The sequence below is a fragment of the Crocuta crocuta genome, unplaced genomic scaffold (assembly GCF_008692635.1).
Source record: "Crocuta crocuta isolate KB4526 unplaced genomic scaffold, BGI_CrCroc_1.0 scaffold262, whole genome shotgun sequence".
NCBI classification, from domain to species: Eukaryota; Metazoa; Chordata; class Mammalia; order Carnivora; family Hyaenidae; genus Crocuta; species Crocuta crocuta.
Window position 1 is genome coordinate 5,803,771 of NW_027528869.1, and position 21,736 is coordinate 5,825,506.

A 21,736-nucleotide genomic window follows, 5' to 3' on the forward strand; every position below is an offset into this window, starting at 1 on the left:
TTTCCCACAGAACGGAACACAGCGGGCCCGGGGCACCCGTGAGCGAGTTCTGCGCTCACAGCGCGGGTAGGTGGCAAGGCCCTTCCGGTGTCCGGGACGCACAAACCCGGTGTCCGCGCAGGGTTCGTTCAGACACAGTGACGGGAATGGTTACGACGGCTGGCATTGGGGGGAAGGCAAAAGCATCGCAAAAACATCGCACAACAACGTGCATACGCTGAACATTACGGACTGCATGTCAAACGGCCCAGCACGGCTTAAAAACGGCTAAGACGAGGTTCTGTGTGTCGTATCACAAATATTTTTTAGGTTTACAAAAAAAGGAAGAAAGAAGCCCCACCCAGACGGTGGTGAGGAATCTCCAGGAATGGTAACGAGGACATTCACTGAGCGCTAGCTCTCGTTCTAACGGCAGTTCCCAGCTTAACTTGCTTCTTTTCTTACATCAGTCGTCTTCAACAGGCACTGCCATTATCCTCCTTTTACAGCTGGAAACCGAGAGACGAGGCAGTTAACAACTTGCCGAAATGCACGCAGCCGGTAAACGGGGGAGCCGGGATCTGAACCCAGATGGTCGGGATCCAGGGCGTGCGCACACCCACCGCCACCGCGCTCTCTGCCTCCAGCAAGCATTACAGGATTAGCACAGATGTCCAGCCCTAGCCAGCGGCCTCCCTGACACCTTAATCTCATCCACACGGTTCCAGCAAGACTAGAGAATCAGGGAAGTTCTTACAGCAACCAGTAACAGGATGGCTGCATCAGCTAAAACCTTTACCTAGCCGGGTGCCTATTCAGCAGCTATCCTGCGGGGCCAGCTTCCAGGGACCCACCGGCACCAAAGGGCTGGTTCCCAAGGGGAACGACAGCCAGCACTTCTGCTCTCAGAAGCCGGTGCCTGACTCCGGACCCCACTGTTCTCACAGGCTGGGGGGTGTTCTTCCTGCTAAGTCCACTCATTCGGAGGCAGTCAACGATCTACAGGGGGTTAGTGCCGAGTTAGCATGAGTTTTTAATGTGATGAATTGCAGGTGTGCAGTGGTGTCTCAAAAGTTATCTTTGACCTTTTTGTTTGTGTGTTTCGATTTTCAAGTACCGTGCGGCAGAAACATCATAAGCAGGCTTGCCGGCTGCCTGCTATACTCTACCCCAGTCAGGGGACCTAGTCTCCCAGTTCTACTCATTGCTCCAGCTTCGGTCCCATTTCCAGGAATTAATGTGCACAAAACACAGGATTAAAAATGTTATTTGGTTAGCTCTTTCAGGCTGCAACGGAATGAACACGGGCATCAGAGTTAAGCAGACCCAGGGTACTTGGGGGCTGTGTAATCTGGAGGCTCTTAGCCCCTAGTTCCTCATCCATCCGGTGGGGATGACACTGCCTTCTTTATAGGGTAGTTGTGAAGATGAAATGGCTGAGACACGTAAGAGCTTAGAACAGGGCCAGGGACACAGCAAAGACCCACAAAACGTCAGCTATTATTTTCTATGAAGCAGATTCACAGAGCTCGTCTTCTTTAATTATCTCCTTAGAATTGTGTAGTAAGATTTTCTTCCTCCAGAGCAGTCTCTGGGCACTTGGATTTGGTGGTAGAGGCGACTGAGGGTGGAAGGGAAACATTTCTTGCCATAAAGCAATCACATACATGAAAATCTTTGGGCTATCCCAGAATGCAGTGAGCGACCCCCCTCACTCCCCACAAAGAAATGGCTTCTCTCTATTCTCTGGGCCATCACTATGTGCCGGTTGTACAGAGGATCAAGGTCAACTGTTCTGACACTTGGAATTCCTCACCACTTACGATGTCCGTGTCCACCTGGTGACACAGAGTCGCTCCCAGGCAAAACCTGTGTCTTAAAAGTGTGTCCACTGTTGCAGAAACAATCACAGCCCTGCATGTGTGACTATTTTCCAGTTAAAGGGATTAGGGGCGCCCGGGTGCCTCAGTCGGTGAAGTGGCTGACTTCGGCTCTGGTCATGATCTCAAGGTCTGGGAGTTCGAGCCCTGTGTTGGGCTCTGTGCTGACAGCTCAGAGCCGGGAGCCTGCTTCGGATTCTGTGTCTCCCTCTCTCTCTGCACCTCCCCCGCTCGCCCTCTCTGTGTGTCTCTCACAAAAAGGAATAAACATTAAGAAAAATTAAAATTAAAGTGATTAAAAATCATCTCCCAGTCTCTTAGATGGGGCAGAGGAGATGGGTGGGACTACAGAGCTGAAAGTGGAGGAAGATGCCCAGAGGGGTCACTGGATGAAAGCACGTGATAAACACACATCTTGTTTTCCGTCTCTACAGACTTGTGCAGAACCAGCCCTATGGGGGCGACTCTGCAGAGCCTCATGTGGAGACTGGTCCAGCTGGAAGCACATTTGAAGTTGCTTGCTGACCTTTTAGGGAACTTCACTATTCAAGAAGTTTTACCACCAAAGGCCTATTGACCATCAGATATACACTTTGGGACAAAGCCTTTCTTTGTAATTACTCCACGGAAGCTGCAAGTAACTGATTTTAGAACCTAAGGCGTCAAAAGAAGTTGATATAACCGTGTGTGGCCAAATAAATTTATTTTATCGCCATTTACTGACTCAACATTTCTGAAGACGTGTTAACCTCCTGGTTTTGGTGAAAGAAGCGCTATCGTGTTTTGGGTTGTCTCCCTCCTACATCACGATCTGCCTCACACCTAACTCATTCAGAGCATGCAGATATAATGAGTCACAACAATCAAAGAAAAGGAATCCACTTAAACTGCAGCTTCCGTCACGAGATAAAGGAACGGTGCTGCTCTTGGTCTGACTACTAGGAAGGGTAATATTATCAGCAGTTCTTGGTAAGGTGAGACAAATGAAGACAGAAGTGATGTTCAACTGCCTGAGCAACGTTTTTCTGGATTTTAGTTGCCAAAGGCCCTGAAGGTAGAGCGTGTGTCTTAGTCATCTTCTTATCACCCAGGGAGACCCAGACTTTGGAGGGAACGTAGGATTGGAGAGTGCAGGAGATCCGAGACCATTCAGGCTAACTAACCCCTGTCTCATGACAGGAAACTGAGGGCCAGAGAAGAGTAACTCAGCCCTTAAGCTTTGGCAGGATAGAGGATTAGAGCCTGGTTTCCTGACTCCCAAATCCTGTCCTTTCAAACATTTTATCTAAGCTGACCACTCATGCCGGCTTATCTGGGGGTGGTCCTGGCTTCTGCCCGTTGTCCGGCACGCTTGCTGGGAGAGTCCCATTTCACTGTCACAATGGCTCACTATGGACGAGAAATCATAACGTACAACGCTGCGTTCCCCTCAGAGCCTGGAGAGGGAAGCCCTGGAGCCGTAACACCCGCCTCCTAGCTTCTGCCACTGTCCTGCCTGCCCGGGGTGGTTTCAATGTCACGTACTCAGACGGGAGATCTGTGGGGGACAGTCGCTAGCTTCAACAAGATCTGTTTGTATGGTGATATCAATTCCCATTGTGAAACGATGAATGTCTGAATCGGTAAAGTCGGTGGCAGCGATGAGGTGAAGTCGCGGGGTGCGGGTGTGGGGGGCGGGGTGAATGAAATGGTGTCTTTGTGCCTCACTCTGCCCGCCTCACTGTGTCAGGCTGTTGAGGGGCCGATCGGTTCTCCTCTGGAATGTCCCTGTTGTCCTTCTATTCTATCATATTAGTTCTGTGTCGAGTCAACAGCAACATACTTTTGCGAAGGACTGTATCCCCAATTATGCGAAACGGATCATTGGGTGTTAGAGTATTCACTGTGTATAATTTCACTTTAGAGCCTCTTTTCTTTTTCAGGACCAGATCTCTCTGTGTGTTAACAGATGTCTGTATTAGTGTTTGACGGTTCACAAGTAAGCCTAACAGAGACTATACATGCTGCGCTGGGTGTGTTTTTCTTTTCGGTGGAGAAAAGGGAATGAGGTGGGAGGTGTCTGGAGGTGGGGAGCTGGCACTGGTCTGTTCCCCTTACTAGAGGGTCCCCTTGTTACCAGCGGCAGTCTGGGGACAGGCAGCCTCTTTACATCACAGCCTTGTGAAGCGCTTCTCATTTGATACCATCTGATAAAGCCCTAACCTGCCCTTCTCGTGTGTCTACCTGTTCACCCGAGAGAATGCCCTGCGTCTGAACAGGCAGGTGCCCTCGGGTGTTGTTTCCTGGCTGACAGCTTTAAGGAATGGTCTCTGAGAACACACTCCTTTTCAGAGCTAGGTCTGAGGCAGAGCTCACACTGGTCCGCGGGGTGATGAAGCCCTTGACCTTGGTCTCATTAACTCCATTCTTTTTCCTACTGAGTCGCCATCACCACCAGAGTAACACTCGAGAGCACAGCTCATTACGGCATATGCAGCGGTGCGTCTGTGTTTACTTGGCCGGGCGACAGCTCTGAGAGGGAGTAAGCCCGGCTCTCTCTAGTGATTAGCTCCGGCAAATGAGACCAACATCAAAGACACCAACTTCTGAGTCAAATCAGACCAAGGAGAAAGGAGGAAGGATTTGTGATGAGAGACCATTAAGCCCCAATCACATTTGGTGAATAAAAAGAGGAACAGGAATTCCAAATGGGATTTTTTTTTTTTTTTTTTAAATAATGATTACAGGAGAGAAAGAGGGGAATGGGGAAAAAAAAAAAGCTCATCCCGCACCTTTTGTATCTGAAGAGGCAAACTAGGTAATTCGATTTTTGCCTTAATGTCAAGCTTCAGTAAACCCACCTCCTCGTCTCTGGAATAGCTGCTGGCGATGATGCAAGCCGGAAATGTACAAGGCAGGAAGAGCAAAAGAACGGAGANAGGAAGAGAGGACGAGAGAGAAACAGGCAGGGAGCATGCAAGAGACGCTCATTTACTCTCCATCAGGAAAGCAAGGGGCCCTGCCGTGAAGTACTTGGCACCAGGAAGGGAATGGCGGTGGCCGCGAGTCAGGCGCTCTTTTGTGAAGTATTACTTAAGAAAACAAATAACTTCTCATTTTTTCAGTTTGCCAACGACAAAACCAAAATATCAGCCCTGCTCTCGAAGACGCCCAATTTAGGGAAATACCCCCGAGGAACCAGGGGTTTTAGGCCCTTCGTAAATCAGGTCCCGAGAAAGAGCACACGTTTCAAAGTGTTACTCTGGGTCCCCACGTCTGTGGTCTAGCGGATCCGTGCAGGGAACAACACGGACATGATGTTCCTCAGGGGCACGGGGTATCATCTGTTCAACAGAATGGCACACAAAGTAAGATTTTAATAATGGATTTCTGCACCCAAACACCTGCTTTGGAACAAGGTCCGGGGCCACAGGTCAATTTGGCCTTTTTGTTGTTGTTTTGTTTTCCACCGATGATTTTATGACCCCGGGGGCCTACCGGAGAAGAGAAGCACTGGGCACACGGCTTAGCCCGAGCACTCCGCAAGGAACCACCTCTGGTGCACAAACCCCTGGCCCCCCGGAGTTCACGGGGTCGGAGTCCCCTGGCTCTTAGCATCCTCTCCTCAGAAATTTTCACAGACACCCCATGACTCTCCTTCACAAAACTCCTCTACACTCAGGGTCCAATATAACCTCCTTGGACTAGCTCTGCAAAAGCCAAGTGCTGAAACAGGGTGAGGGTTCACAGGGTTTATTTACTTCATCTTCTCTACTTGGGAGACATCTCTATTGTCTGACATTTTCTAGAACAAAAGGCTGGTGGTAGTGGGATGGGGGGAAGATAAGCTCTATAACCCAAGTCATCTGATGGCTCTCTGTCCCGGGGGCTCACTCCATCCTACCTCTTCGGCCTAGAGTGCTCCCTACTTCATTCTTGCTTATCAGAAATCTGCTGGACCATCAAGGAAGCCTCTAGAACCAACTGCTTTACGAGGCTGCCCCTGATGCTCGTGCCTCGATGTAATTTCCCCTCCCACTCTCTCTTCATGGTGCCTACTATTATAGCTGTGCTTTGATATATATGTATCTATGTATCTCATTTCTTTACCTAGGTTATGAGTTGCAGAGAACCAAGATTACATCTCATTCATCTTGGCATTCCCCTCAATGTCCTCTACATAGTGAGCGTTCAGAACATGTTTGTTCAATGGCGGACCAATCACACGAATAGGAACAACACATCAAAGAAACGCTGAAACCTTTTGGGTTGTCCAACCCTCATGAAAGGAAAGAAAAGGCTCCTTCTGGTACCTTCTTCATGGTTCTGATGCAGTAGGACTTCTGGCTGTGTGTGTATAGAGTTTCCGGGGTGGAAGAAGGGCGAGAAAAGAATCCGAGGTTTCCTCTGCTTCAGAATATGCTGAAGGAGTTCATAGAGCACATCACCTGGGAAGAAAACGGAAAAGAGAACTAGAGCAAAGGGAATATTTTAGTTAGCACCAACTGAGCTTTGATCTATGGGTGGCACTGGACTAACGACATAAGAATCAGCCAGATGTGCATGTCACCTCATGGAGCACACAGGGGCAACTCGTAAGTTTGGAGCCATGTGATCGCTTTTTAATTGGACTTTTTAAATTATGAAAGTAATATACAAAAAGGGTTTTAAAAAATGCCGAAAACAAGACGAGAATCACCTATAATTCTATCACTAAGAGAAAGAAGTCCTGTTATTACTACCTATGTTTTTTTTTTAATGTTTATTTATTTATTTTTTGAGAGAGAGAGAGAGAAAAAGAGAGAGAGAACCTGAAGCAGGCTCTGGGCTTTGAGCCATCAGCACAGAGCCTGATGCAGGGCTCAAACCCACAAGCCGTGAGATCATGACCTGAGACGAAGTCAGAGGCTTAACCAACTGAGCCACCCAGGCGCTCCTCTACCTATGGTTTTATAGTTAGAATCAGGCTTCTACTAGAGTTTTGTAGGCCTCTTTTTCTCTCCACATTATGGAACGGCTCCCCTGGCTGCAAAATGATAGCCGATCACAGGGAGGTACTGGACTTCACTGGACATTTCAACGATTCCAACTTATTGCTGCTATTCTTGCAAAAAGATATTTTCCTATCAATCTTTCCTTGCGTTTCAGATTAACCAAAGAAGAATTATGAAGTCATTAAGTATGGACATTTTTAATGTTCCACTGTTAATTTATAGATTTTTCACAGAGATCTTCTGNCTCATCCCAACCCTAGACAGGAAGAGAATGAGGACGGAAAATGCACAAGTCTGGTCAGAGGGGCTAACTGCGAAAGATATCGGATAAAGACCTGCTACATTCTGGGATGCTCCCTCCTTTAAAAATACACACAGGCATTGCTCCAAGGTCCTACAGCCTCTAGATGATCATCTTTAGATGTCAGCCACTTGAGGAGGGCGGTGGGGGCCGGTCTGAACCTGGTCCCTCTGTTCTGATATATTTGGTGTTTAAAATGTCCACTGAGTAGTTAATTAGCAAAACAAAATCTAAAAAAAAAAAAAAAAAACCCAGAAAAACCTTTCATGGTCTTGTCCCACCCCTTTGGCTTAGATCCAAGTTCAAAAATGCAGGTGGGTACTCAAAACCCCTCAGGGGTGGTGATGCATCTTTAAAATACCACAGGCTTCTAACTGCCCCCCTACGCCCTTCCACGTCTACATACGCAGGCAGTCAACAATTGCATGAGACAATGGGCTTTTGTCTCTAATTTTAGCCATTTTTAACAGATATTTTAATGAACAACTTAACTGCATATTTTGGGCTATTGCTGAGTAATTTTTTCTGCCTGAACCTGAGAAACACTCCATATTAATTTCTTTCTTTCTGCAAACCCTTTGTACCAAATAAAGTTCGAGGATACTGTGTTTTGAGTGATTCCCGACGTGCCTTCGTATCATTGCTTTAAAAAAAATTTTTTTTTAAATGTTTATTTTATTTTTGAGAACGAGAGAGACCGAGCGTGAGCAGGGGAGGGACAGAGAGAGACGGAGACACAGAATCAGAAGCAGGCTCCAGGCTCCGAGCTGTCAGCACAGAGCCCGACACGGGGCTCGAACCCATGAACTGTGAGATCATGACCCGAGCCGAAGTTGGACGCTCAACCGACTGAGCCACCCAGGCGCCCCTGTGTCTTTGCTTTGACTCTGTTCCTTCCTCTACCTTTGAATTTTGGTTCTCATGAACATTACTTAGTGACACTATTTACAATTACGATGAAATAAAACAAAAGACTTTAAAGAGCTGAAAACAGGCATGTCACTTGGGAATTTCCTCTTAACGAAATGGGTAAGAAGATACAGAGATACTGTGAGCCAGACTTTTACAAATGTTCTGTTAAAGGTAGACCCGTGGTGCACAAGACTGCGTTTTTTTGAGCTAAGGAAGCTTGTAGCCCGTTTAGATGGGCCTGAACCTAGTAGTCATGGTAATGTCGTCTCTGATGAGATGAGAATATAGAGCCTGAAATACGGTCCTATTTTAATGATTCATATTTTAATCGCTTACAAAAATAAGTCCCTAATCAACACTTTGTTTCTTTGGGTTTAATGTAATGTCTTCCTGAACTTGTCTTAATTTCCATGGCCTCGCACCCGCTGGGTTTTATCCTATGGTTTTTGGCAATGCTTTATTTCGGTAGTACGCAGAAGAGAAAACGAAAACACTGAAAAATGTGTTCTTGATGATTACTATTACTAAAAAAAATGGTCAGTAATTAGTGTATCCATTTTGGAAGAGGAGGCCAGGAAATATAAATTTAGTGTGTGTGAGGGTGTTCGACTTTGTTCGTTCAAGAGAGGCAGGCTGATGTGGCGGGGAAGGCACAGACTTGCAGATGCGACAGCCTGGCTTGCGACCCAGCCCCTCTGCACCAGGTGACCTTGAGCAAGTCCCTGAACTTCTCCGGGAGATGCAAACAACATCCACCTTGGAAATCTGCTGGGGAGGTTCAAGGAGGGGAACGTGGCAAAGCACCTGGGGCAGGTGCGGTGTGTGTTTTCCACGCTGACCCCTCCTTGGAGGTCCCCGCCTTCGGCTGCAGAAGTCCCGCTGTGAGGTGGTTAAAGACCAGGCAGGTCACTTCCTTTTTTTGTGTTTCCATTTCTCTGTGTGTGTATAGAAAGTGATGCAATAAAGCATAAAGGGGAAGAGTGTATTCTCTGGAGTCAGACCGGTGCCTTGGGCACACTCTTTACCCTCTCTAGTCCTCAGTGTCCTGGTCTTCAAAATGGCCACGGTCACAGCTGCCTCATAGAAGCCATGTTAAGGACTGGATGAGGGAATCGCCGTAAAGAGCTCATCACGGCGTCCAGCGAACAGTACTAACTCAGCAAACACTAGCTGGCTTATGACCGCTCCCGTCCTCACCACCATCCTTGTCATTACTGATATTATTAACGTGGCCGAGGGCATACCTGTAGACCCTTAACGCAGTATCACAGGGAGAACAAAGAACGAGTGTGTGGGTCATGGGCACTGCGATGGTCCCCCTCCAGAAAGGGAGAAGATTAATGGAGCCCATTCGCCCATCTTGGCTTCTCCGCCACCCCCCGCCGGGGCCTGGTGGACAGGCCCACAGAAGGGCGACAGGTGCTCCGCCCCAGACCTGCCCAGCCTTCTGTGCCGGCTCTCTTCTGTCTCTCATCCCAAAGCCAACGAGGGGAGCCAGGCGGAGAAGGTTCCTATCTGACTGTGCGAAAAGGAAGCAGGGGAGGGGTGCATTGAGTGCAATTCTGCCAGTTCCTTACCTAAACCATAACCCCTTATGAGAGCCCCTAAGATACCATTCGTAAGTGCCACCTGAGACGGCTGGCTGACAGGTGCGGGAATTTAACTCTAAGACTGTAGCATACGGCCATAGATGGATCAGACCGTTCACAGACATGTTTCCCCAGCAACCAGGGGCTCGGGCGGGGAATGTGGTTGGCTTAGCACAAAGGCACCCCCGCTACGGGGGGAAAACCGACTTACTGTGCAAGTCCTGGCTGAGCACGGCTGGCAGCAGCAGTGTGCGCCCAGTAACAGCTTGCAACCTTAGCAAGGATTCTAGAGGTTACTTCGATCGACTCAAACTTGTGTTTGGTAGAAGTCCCCTGCCTCCCCGGCCCCTGCCAAGAAGTAGCTTTGGCTGAGCTCTTCCAGCGACGGGCAGCCGGCCACTAACATAAGCAAACCATTTTGGGACAGCTCTGGTTGATAGGAAGTTCTTCTGTTGAGCTGGAGCCTGGCCTCTCCTGCAATCCCGTGTACCTCAGTTCCCAGCTTTGGCTCTGGAACGACGCAGAACATGTGTCTCGTCTACAACAGCTTTCCAAATAAATAAAGGCAGCCTCCTACCCTCTCCCACCACCCCCCCANAACAGATCACCGGAATTAAAAAAAAAAAAAGATTTAACAGTAAGTTATATTTATTTGCCTGCTGAAAACAAAGGGCATGGGCCATAGCACTGCGTATTGAACTTAGCTCATGACCACTGGCTGGAATTCAAAAGCAGCTGTCAAAAAATTCTCGGCCCATTTGATTTGTGATAAATCTCCTCTGTCTTCCCAGAAAAGAAATGCCAAGTACTAACCGGAAAAGGTGCTGCTATCGTAGTAAGCAACGGAACCAAGGCTATTGTTTAAGGGACGATAGCTCTGGTCGGTTTCTCTACGTTATCCTGGCGCATACATACAGAGTTCATGTACACACATGTATGTGCAGAAGTGGAGTTGCCAAGAAGCTGGTTGAACTTCAAGGCTTCCACCTGCACAGGCTCTCGGGAGGAGCCTAGACCTACTTTGTGTCCCCCAAATGATAAGCTTCAGGCCCCATAAGACCTAGATATACTTCCGGGTACATGCACACAAGTGACACATGGTTGTACTTGCACGCACACACACGTATGCACACACACACGTATATGACACAGAAACGCACAAACTAAACACACACGTAATTTCATATCGGTGATCTTGACGGTGAAAAGCCAGGCATCCACTATGAGAATACTAAATTCTATCGTTCAATTTGTAATTTGTTTCAAACGGAGAAGTAGAGAGAGTGAACACACCTGCTACAAGTTGCCTTAATAATGTAACTCATGTCTGAAGGCTGAGAACATCCAGATGCTGTCTGGGGGGCTAAAGTCATCTGCATCCTTCCTATTAGAGGGAAGAGCTTGGGCTCTGGAGCTGAGGGGTCCCAGGTTCAAACCCTGGTGCCTCTCCTTCTCAGCTGCATGCCCTCAGGCAAATATTTTTTTCTCGGTGAGGCTTAACTCATGGCTTAGTTCAATATTCTTTTGTCTCAAGTGAGAACAATGCCACAGACTTGGCAGAGCTGCTGTGAAGATTAGGTGAGAGGACGTGAATGAGCACCAGCCCTGGGTCTGCGACAACGTGGGCTCAAGAGATGGCACCCCTCGCGATTTTGAGAATTATTAACAGACGTGTCTCACAAAATCTGGAAACTCTTTATTTGCTTTGCTTCGACAGTGTTGTACTTAAAGTGCAGATACAAGTTTCATGGCGTCACATTCATATGTATCGAATAAGTTTTTTTCCAGTTGACATCATGTCACATAGACATTTCTAGTTCTCTCTCTCTCTCTCTAGTTCACAGTTGTATCTTCAGCCTCTTTCACTAGGATTCTTCCCTTTAGCATTTAAACAGTGTCAGGTTTCCCCGTTTTCTATACACACACACACACACACACACACACACACACCCCACAGCCATGCTTGTCTGAGGAGCTGTCCAGCTCTGCTAGCGCCACGACCCTCCCCTTCGACGGCTGACCTCCTTGTGGTCAAACCCAAAGGGCAATGGTCGGTACGTGGGGGCTGCCTTTCAGCAACATTCAGCAGCAGCACTCACTACCTGCCTCCTTCTAGAACACTCCACGGCTTCAGACGTTCCCCTCCTGGATTTCTTCCCACCTTTCTACTCTTCCTCCTCCAATCCTGCACTATTAAGGCTCCCCATTTCCCCCCAGTAATCTCATCTACTCCTGTGGCCTCAGTCAGCCTGTCTATGTGAAATCTGCTCCAGCCAGGAATTTCTTCTCAACTCCAGAGCCTGCAGCTATCTCCGAGACTCCTCCTCTCACATGACATACAGACACTGCCCATTTTGCGTGTCCAGTGTTAAGTCTTTACAACCCACATGGTGTTTCCTAGCACAGCGAATGCCCGGTTGATCAGGCTAGAAACCTAGGAGTCATACTTAATTAACTCCTCTCCTTCTCTCATCCAACATCAGTCACCAAGACTTTCTGACTGCCTTTCACGTAAGCCCTGGCCTCACCCGCTGCTGGTTCTGTCCTACTTCAAGTCACCACCTCTGCTCCTGGATGCCAGCCACGCCGACTGCCCCTCATCCACTCTTTACACTTTGTACTTTTGCGCTCACGCCAGTCTCTGCTTAAGATAGAGAATGGCTTCTATTTGTCTTTAAAACTGCATTTAGAACCGTAAACATGATCTGCAAGGCCCTATAATCTATTAAAGAAATAATAAGTGACTCGATGAATAGTCATGGAGTCACAGTATATCTCTTTAAATTGACATCTTCCAAGTCTGTGTAGCAAGTCCCATACTGTGGGTGGCTTTCCAGTTTTTATCATTATAAACAAGATTGCTAAGGGCATCTTTTCTCCCCCCCTCCCCCACTGAATTGCATCCTTGGGATATTTTCTTTCTTCCTTTTTTAAATGGTTATTTATTTTTGAGAGAGAGAGATAGAGTCAGAGAGACATAGTGTGAGTGGGGGAAGGGCAGAGAGAGAGAGAGAGACACAGATCAGAAGCAGGCTCCAGGCCCCGAGCTGTCAGCAAAGAGACCGATGTGGGGCTAAAACTCACAAACTGCGAGATCATGACCTGAGCCAAAGTCAGGCGCTCAACCGAGCCACCCAGGCGCCTCCTGGAATGTTTTCTTAAAATAGTATTATCAGTGAAACGGAAAGAAGATCACTTTTTTTTCCCCCACTTTTCTTTTTACTTAAATCCAAGTTAGTTAATATGTAGTATAATAATAATTATTTCAGGAATAGAATTTACTGATTCATCAGTTACATAAAACACCCAGTGCTCATCCCAACAAGTGCCCTCCTTAATGCCCATCACCCATTTAGCCCATCCTCCCACCCAATACCCCATCAGCAACCCTCAGTTTGTTCTCTATATTTAAGAGTCTCTTGGGGCACCTGGGTGGCTCAGTCAGTGAGTGTCTGACTCAGTAAAGTGTCTGACTTTGGTTCAGGTTGTGATCTCACGGTCCATGAGTTTGAGCCCCGCATCGGGCTCTGTGCTGACAGCTCAGAGCCTGGAGCCTGCTTCAGATTCTGTGTCTCCCTCTCTCTCTGCCCTCCCCTGCTTGTGCTCTGTCTCTCTGTCTCTCTCAAAAATAAAAATAAAAAAGATTAAAAAAAGTCTCTGATGGTTTGCCTCCCTGTTTTCTTATTTTTGCTTCCCTTCCCCTATGTTCATCCATTTTGTTGCTTAAATTCCGCATGTGAGTGAAATCATACGATATTTGTCTTTCTCTGACTGACTTATTTCGGGCTTTGATCACTCATAAAGTTCTTATACATTCCTTGTCCTCCAGAAGGCTGGGACACTCGCACGGCCGGCGTCACCTACAGTGCTTCCCAGGGCCCCTCCCCCAGGGCTTCGCATCACTTAACTTCTCAAGTTCAGTAGATTTAAAGCAGATGTTTTAACATTCTTAAAATGTGCACAGTTCAGGGGATGACTTCCTACGTACATACCCTCATGTGAAGATGATTTGAACTAACACATTCTTAAATTTGCAAACTGTTTTCTTTTCTCTTTCTCTTCTGTTTTTATTCAGAGATTTTGGTTTCCTTTTGACCAATTCGTAAAAAACAAATGGGGCAAGGCTGGAAGGGAGACTTTTCAGATCTGTCATCAAATTCTCTCTGCTGGGTCCTTTCTGCCTGTGGCAGACGTTAGGGACGTAGTCCACCGCTCAGTTCATTCCGTTTTGTGTTCAGCAGCAAGAACGCCAAGGCCGGCACTGGCCCTCCCATCAGGGTGCTGCTTCGCCTTCTAACTCTGTTCGACCTTACTTCTGAAAATTCCATTCAATCCATGTTTGTAGGCTGATTAAAGCACAGGCCTTTTCACTTAATATGGAGTGATTTCCGCAACCATAAACGTCAGCTAGTCTTTTACTTAGGAACAAGTATTTGAGAGGTAGCTTGACAGCTGTGTCTCAGACCTAGAGGTCCGGAGAAAAACTGAGCAGGTTGTGGGGAAATGTGAACACTGTATTTAAGACAAGAATAAATCAGAAAAGAGATACTGTAAGACTGCCTTTAGCGGACGCAGAACACAGAGGGATGGTACAGATACACCAAAAACTAAGCTTGGGAGAAAATACGACTATTGTAAAATGAGTAGGTGCTTTATTAAAGGAAGCGTGGTCTGTTTTACAGGTTATAACGCCATTCTGTCTGGCGGAGGGATCGGCCATCACCACCACTTTACAAATGGGTCAAGAGCTGAGAAATTAGAAGACTTTTCCGTAACTGACTTCTCAAACCGTTCTCTGAGGTGTATACACTTTGTTTTCCCCTGCTCTCTTCACAGACGCAAGAAGAGCCAACTCTGGGTGTCACAGTCAAGGGTCATGCCTGCTGCAACTCCCACACCTCATGACCGTAATTCCCCTCTGTGACCAACACCCTCAGATTCTGCAACTTGATTCTAAAATAGCCAGTTGACCCATCCGTTCAACCCAGCAAATGCACCTACCATTGCTTAATAGAAATGAACAAGCAAGTTGGTCTGAGGAGGAACGTTATGAAGATAAAGATCAGTGTCTTTAGTGTCTTTCGTTTGACCTTGAAAGGGAATTTCACTATGTTTGGAGGTCACAAGCAAAGCACATTTCTCAGAACAAAGGTTCTGGTGCGCTGGAGAGGGAAGAAACAATTTGCCACATCACATTCTGGTACACTAGAAGACTGATTTGCTTTGTAAATCCACCATACATTTTTTTGCTGAACCGAACTGAAGGAGCTTTGAAAAGATGCTTATTTTCCATTCTTTAGCATCCACAGAGTCTAACATGAATTAAATTGAAAAAAACTTGTGGTTTTTCTTGCTGTTGTTCTTATAAATAATGTGTACATAAATCTACTTCACTTTGATGTCTAGCAGTGGATAACTCTAAATAAGAGTTAATATCAATGTTAACTTGTCTGTTCCTACTTATTCATGTGATTCCTCAAGTCTCAAAGTGGTCAAATAATCAAATATCCCTTTGAATTTAAATCATCCCAGACCACTGAAGGCAGTTACTATCCCATAAGCTCAAAGAGTAGGTAAAATCATCCTGTACAGGTACAATTTTATAAAGCTAAGTTTCCTTTGCCTTTTTTCTTTAGCTTTGCCAGTATTACAAATTCACATCTTGTGTCCCCTACCTGGGAGAATAATCCAAAGAAAACATCCCACTTATCTACAGCCTTAAGATCTTCTGTTTGGAGATAATATGTTATTTAAAGCACATTCTAAATGTTCCCTGCTTTATTCCAGAGGTCGAAAATGGAGGACTCTAGTCCTGGAAATGGATGAGACAGGTGTAGTTTATGAAATTGGCCAAAGAATGTGGGGTCCAGAGAGGCTACCATATTCGGGCCCAAGATATATTAATATTTCAGGTAATTGAAATTCACCGGATACCGTTTCCTCCTCTCAAAATGTATTTGAAATGAGTTGTGTTGAGGAATGTTACATCCATATACAGATAACATAATTCTGGGTGTGGCCGGGCAGGAAACTAGGCTGGGAGGAAACTGTAAACATCCAATTCACGGTGACGGGGCAATCAGATTTTTGCTTTATTCCAGTGGCCCCATGACTACAGAGAAGTCACTGCCGATTCATCTGAGATAGCAGAAAACATTCAAAGAAAGACAGAAATAAATTGAGTCAAGTCTAAGTTTTATAAGGCATATAGGTCAAAGGGCACCAAAGTATCTATTCATTGCCTGTAAGGTAGGAGGTTGTACTACGTAACAGAAGCTTAATACTGTTTCATGGTTGGGCCGAATTGTTAAGAGTTGAAGGGCGCTTTGGATCCATATGGTAAAAATCCCGTTTTACAGATGAGGAAAACAGGGGCCAATGAAGTACTGTGACCTGTGGACATGCCACGTATAGAACTTGGGCCACCAGGCATCTACTATATCAAACGCGACACCAGAAAGCCCATGTCAGGAGAAGCAGTGGCAGATGTTACATGTGAGAACTAAAGGATGTCTCCTATTTAAACACTGTCCCCTCTCCGAGGAGAATCCGAGCAGGAAGATCATGCCTTCATTACCCTGCTGTGTGGCCACTCCACGAGAATGCCTCCTTAACTCATTTGTGTCTCGTTTCCAAAGCCTCTGACAATTCCCCTCTTTTTGTGATAAGTCTTCCGGCAGCCCCAAATGGCAGGAATCACCTTGAAATTCTGTACACGGCTTTCTGGTCGATGCCTTAATTAAATTACCTGCAGCATGTATTTCTCTCTCTTCCCAGCTCAACATAATGGGGATGAATGTTCACATCTACTATTCCCAGCTCTGGCCTGGCTCTGGTCTCAGACTTCCAGGGGGCAGAATGGGACATGTCTTTTTGGATAGTGTGGCAATGCCGGGCCAAACTGAATCTTACCACTTCCTGCAAATGAGCTCCCCGGCTGAGCCAACCATTCTGTGCCTGAAGTACTATTATTTTACTCTCATCAATCGAGTTCTGGATTTCAGTGTCTCCAATTAGGACTGTAGCAATAGCATCCTAATTAGTTCTCCTCTTTTTTTTTTTAAATGTTATGTTTATTTTTGAGAAAGAGAGAGAGAGGGAGAGAGAGAGAGAGCACAAGTGAGGGAGGGACAGAGAGAGGGAAACAAAGAATCCGAAGCAGGCTGCAGGCTCTGAGCTGTCAGCACAGAGCCTGATGTGGGGCTCGAACCCATGAACCATGAGATCATGACCTGAGCCGATGTCAGATGCTTAACTGACTGAGCCACCCAGGCGCCCCTAGTTTTCCTCTTTTTAGTGACCAAATGAGTCTACCCTATGCACTGACAGCCAAGGTCTGCTCCGGAGGGAGAGCTCCAATTTTATTATTCTCCTGATCAAAACCCGTCAGTGGCTTTCCACTCCCTGACAAATAAAATTCGAACTTCTTAACGGAGGCTTTAAGGGACTCATGTGTTGGGCCATCATTCACTCAATGTTGAGTGCCAACTGGATGCCACGCATTGTGCTAAATGCTGCGGACAAGTCAGCTTAACAAGACACAACCCTTACCCAAATGAACTTCCTCCTCCAGGGGAGGGATGCAAAACAGAAAGCAATCGTATACAACATGGTGTGTGTGTGTGTGTGTGTGTGTGTGTGTGTGTGTGTGTCGGGAGCCACGACAGAATTAGGGGATGCTCTGTGATATAAGAGGAATAGCACCGAGCCCAGACTGAGGTGGGAAGAGGTGGAGGAAAGGAAGGCAGCACACGATCAGACAGGCAGGGATGTGAACCGGGGAGAGCTTTCCTGGAGAAAGTCAGAACTTCAAATACGAACAGGCATTCAGAGAGGTGAGGGAAGGGTGTTTCAGACAGAGGATGGAATTTGCATGGCCTTATGTCTGAATTCCATCTGCACACGAACTGGCCTACAGCTCCTCCTTAACACCTGTCCTTACCTCCGCCTTCGGTACCTTTCCAAGCTTTCCAAGTTCTGGCTCCATTACCACCCCCTTGAGCTCCACTGGACAATCCAGCCAGAAACTGCCTCTGCAATCCCTGAACCTCCTTCGCCTGTACTTCTGTAACTCTAGTATGGAGTTGCTCAGTGAATACACATGGTATGGGTTTCTACTACCACCTAACTGGGGTCAAAGCCCCTCATGTCCAGCTAGTGGACTGGCGTCATTTGGTCTCCCGTCTCCGGCCTCTTCCATCCATCAGATGGGCTATTTCACCGTCTTCTAAATACATTAAGCTAATGCTGGGTCAGTTATCTGGAATGTTCTTCCCCACCTTCTCTGTTCCACCCATCCTTGGTGTTCCAAATCAGCTCCATCCCTTCTCTCCTAAGCCCCAGCCTACTCTGCCCTTTCCTTTCTCAAGTTTCCTTTTGCCTTTAGGGTCAATGCAATCCTATCTAATAGGACAGCAGGATCCTGTCCACATTCCACGTAGCCCACTCTGGCAAAGACCTGACAAAATGGCAAGTGATTACTGGTAGGCTTTTGCCTATCTTGGCTCCCGGCTTTGAGCAGAGAAGACCTACCTTCTAAGTAAAGTGGAGAGAGGTCTCTACGGAGAAAAAGAAATCAGCAACAAAAAGGAGTAAATGANTCAAAACACATCACTGAGTTCTCCCTTGTTTGCCTGACATGAGTGGTTTTTCTGGAACACATTAAAGAGTTAAGAGTTCTTTTCCTCCAGAGAGGTAGCTTTGCTCCTTTGAGTACACCTTTGAGTTTCCACTAGAACAGAAAAGGTAAGTATTTTTGCATTAAAAGGGACTATTTAGGGACGCCTGGGTGGCTCACTCAATTGGGCGTCTGACTTTGGCTCGGGTCATGATCTCACAGTCCATGAGTTCAAGCCCTGCATCGGGCTCTGTACTGACAGCTCAGAGCCTGGAGCCTCCTTCGGATTCTGTGCCCCGCCCCCCCCCATTCCTCCCCTGCTCACGCTTTGTTTCTCTCTCTCAAAAATAAATAAACATTAAAAAAAAAGGGACTATTTAGTTTCCTTCTGGGTTAGCTTTATTTATTTTTATAGTTGTTTTAGTTTTCTTATCCTGAGACTACAGAAAGAATCAATGATTTGAGACAAATGTTTCAGGTTATGTCTGGCTCCATTCCTTCATAAAATGTTAACAATGATCTGTTTTTCAGAGACAGGAACTTTCAAGTTTCAATAACTGCTATACTTCTAGGGGAAACTTCCCTTTATCATTTCCTCATATAAACGGTTTGCAGCGATTGGGAAAAGCGGGGGAGATACTGTCCTATATCCTTACCTCACCCTCTGTGATGGGGATGTTTCCTCACGACAGTTAGTTTATTAACTCCTGGCAGGCCTCCAGGAGCACATAAGGGTTGAACATCGCTGGAACTGTGCCAAGACCTTGTGCAGGGTCTCTTCCCTTTGTCAAGACAAAGAGAGTCTCTGCGAGACAGGTTACATCAAAGTCGGCCACGATGGGGCTCGGAGAAGGAGGGCCTATTGGGCCCTGAACAACTTAGCCCCTCAAGAGGCATAAACCCAAGACCGGAGTTGCCCATTTCACATACGGAGTTCCCAAAGAACTATCTCCTAAATATCCATACAGTTTAAGAAATGAAATTAGCACATTTGAAGTCTTACACCTATGTCAGCAATACATTTCGCAGGTACATTCACTCTTTACGGAATCAGATCTTCCCATGTGGTTTCATGGTGACCGAACTGCCTAGTTAGAGGAGCCTGGGAAACCTGCCACTGCCCTTTTCAGGATTCCTATAAGCTACAAGATGTGATACTTCGAAAAATTCCGTACTTCGGGGGCACCCAGGCGGCTCAGTCGGTTAAGTATCCGACTCTTGATTTCAGCTCAGGTCATGATCCCACAGATCCCACGGATCCCATCGGGCTCTGAGCTGACAGGGTAGAGTCTGCTTGAGATTCTCTTTCTCTCTCTCTCTGCCCCTCCCCTGCTTGTGCTCGTGTGCTCACTCTGTCTCCCTTTCAAGATAAAGAAATAAATTAAAAAAAAAATTCAGTACTTCCAAAGGAAATCACCCAAAGCCCTTTATTTCTATTTTTTTAAACGGTTTTTATTTATTTCAGAGAGAGAGAGGCAGCATGAGCAGGGGAGGGTCAGAGAGAGAGGGAGACACAGAAACCAAAACAGGAAACAAGCTCTGAGCTGGCTGTCAGCACAGAGCCCGACACGGGGCTCAAACCCCCAAACCGTGAGATTGTGACCTGAGCCAAAGTTGGACGCTTAATCGACTGAGCCACCCAGGTGCCCTGCAAGAGCCCTTTATTTCTAAACTTGCCTTGACTCCTAGGGTCTCCACCTCTTCCCATCCTTATCTTCTGTTTCCCTCATGTCTTCTTCCCCTTCCACTCCGTCTGCCTGAGCCAGGGTCAGGCCCCTTCCTCTTCTGTCTTTGGTTTTAACTGAGCAGTTCACCACCTACACTCACTCCCAGGCATCACTTTCAGAAGACTCCAGAATCAGGAGCAAGGCAGAAGTGAAAGGGTTGGAATGCATTTTGTCCTTGATTTGGGGGCACAGTAGATCCCTTATGCTCCAAGCGTCTGGGGTCCCTCTCCTGACCTTCCAAGTTTCCCCCTGATCTGGAAATTCTTCTTCTTTCCCCCTCCGGTGGACTTACGTCAGCCAAATCTTTCCTCTATGAAGCTAGGTCATGGTCCTTGTGCTCACGGTGGCCTATTGTGGGGGTTTCTTGGGCGTGATGGGCGGTGTCAAGGACCAAGCAAAGGCTAACAGATTTTCCAAGCTGACCACGTGTTAGGAGTCCAAACTCTCACCTGAATGAGGAGATCGATAGCGAAAGTCCTCTTTGGTCAGCAGCAGGAGCGCTTTGCCGTTCATTTCAAACGTGTTGCTGTCAATTGGCCTTAAAGAAAATTCATTTTCAGCCCACTTGAGCCACTGGGCTACGTCATCCCTGCTCCAGTAAATTGGCTGCAAGCCTGTTGGAGAGAGAGCAAGGCAGAAAGAGAGAGAAAGGGTCTTGTCAGTTAGACTGTTGGAATAAAGGTAAAAGCTTTCTGGTTAATACAATCGAGTCTCCATGTTTGAAGAGTCCTTAGGTTCATCTCTGAATCCCAAGGTAAAGCTCCAGATTTATAAGCGCTGAAGTGTGGTATCAGATGAACTATTTATTCAGAGGCAACGTGAGAAGAAAAATCCTTTTTTAGTCTTTAATGGACCCTGGGACTTAGTGACCCGCCCTTCCCTGCCCAGCTCTAGGGGCTGCCTTGGTTCAAAGCATGTCCAAAGCCCAATGGTGGCCTGAAACACCCAAGGAACTCGGAGTCATGACAAATGTCAACGTGCTTTAGAGGGGACCTTAGAATCAGAGCTGATCTGATTGCCACCCAGAGTCCTTTTTAAGTGAGAACGTTCCAGAGTCAGGCAGGCCTGACCTTTGAGAGCTGCCAAATAATGAAGTATTCCCTGAATCTTCTTCCAGGAAGAGCAATTCACTCAGTCTCTGGGAAACTATCAGGCTAGCCTCTGGGAATGAGAGGGGAAAGTAAGGGTAAAAGGTCTTTTGACTCTTCATTCTACTTTTCAGTGTTAAAATTTCCTGCCAGGGGTGGTATCTGGGCTCTGGCGGGACCAGCAGTGGGCCAAAGAGAGGGTTGCAGCTGAGGTGGAGAGGGTAGCTTGGGCTGGGTTTTTCTGGAAGTCTGACTCTGAGTGCATCTTTTAATTTTACACTGCTATTGTGGGAAATCTTTGCTATATCATCCAAGTAGTTTAGAACAGTGGTTCTCAAAGTGTGAGCTGGGGACCCCCACAAGGTTCCCAAGAACTTTTCAGGGTGTCTGTGAGGTCAAACCTCTTTTTATAACAATATTGAGAGGTTATCTACCTTCTTTCACTCTCATTCATTCATGAAGATACAGTGGGACTTTCTAGAAGCTACACAACATGTGATATTGCAGCAGACATGAGAATCCAGCCATCTTCTATGAAGCCAGACATTAGAGACTTGCAAAAATGTAAAACAATGCCACTTCTCTCACTGCCTTTTGGAAGATATATTCATAAGTATCTACTTATGCTAATGTAAGTTTAGCTTATTACTTTTCAGTAAGCTTTTTTGAA

The 21,736-nt window shown here is 46.7% G+C and overlaps 1 protein-coding gene across 2 annotated transcripts in view; it reads right to left on the bottom strand.

Moving 5' to 3' along the window:
- The window catches only part of ETV6 (ETS variant transcription factor 6), a 251,975-nt gene that overhangs the window by 28,339 nt on the left and 201,900 nt on the right, over positions 1-21,736 (bottom strand). For both annotated transcript variants that reach the window (XM_077756469.1, XM_077756468.1), the window contains exons 3-4: positions 20,428-20,592; positions 6,152-6,286 (exon numbers count right to left, since the gene is read on the bottom strand). In XM_077756469.1, the coding sequence (XP_077612595.1) occupies positions 6,152-6,286; positions 20,428-20,592 (300 nt within the window). The remainder of the gene's footprint in view (positions 1-6,151; positions 6,287-20,427; positions 20,593-21,736) is intronic.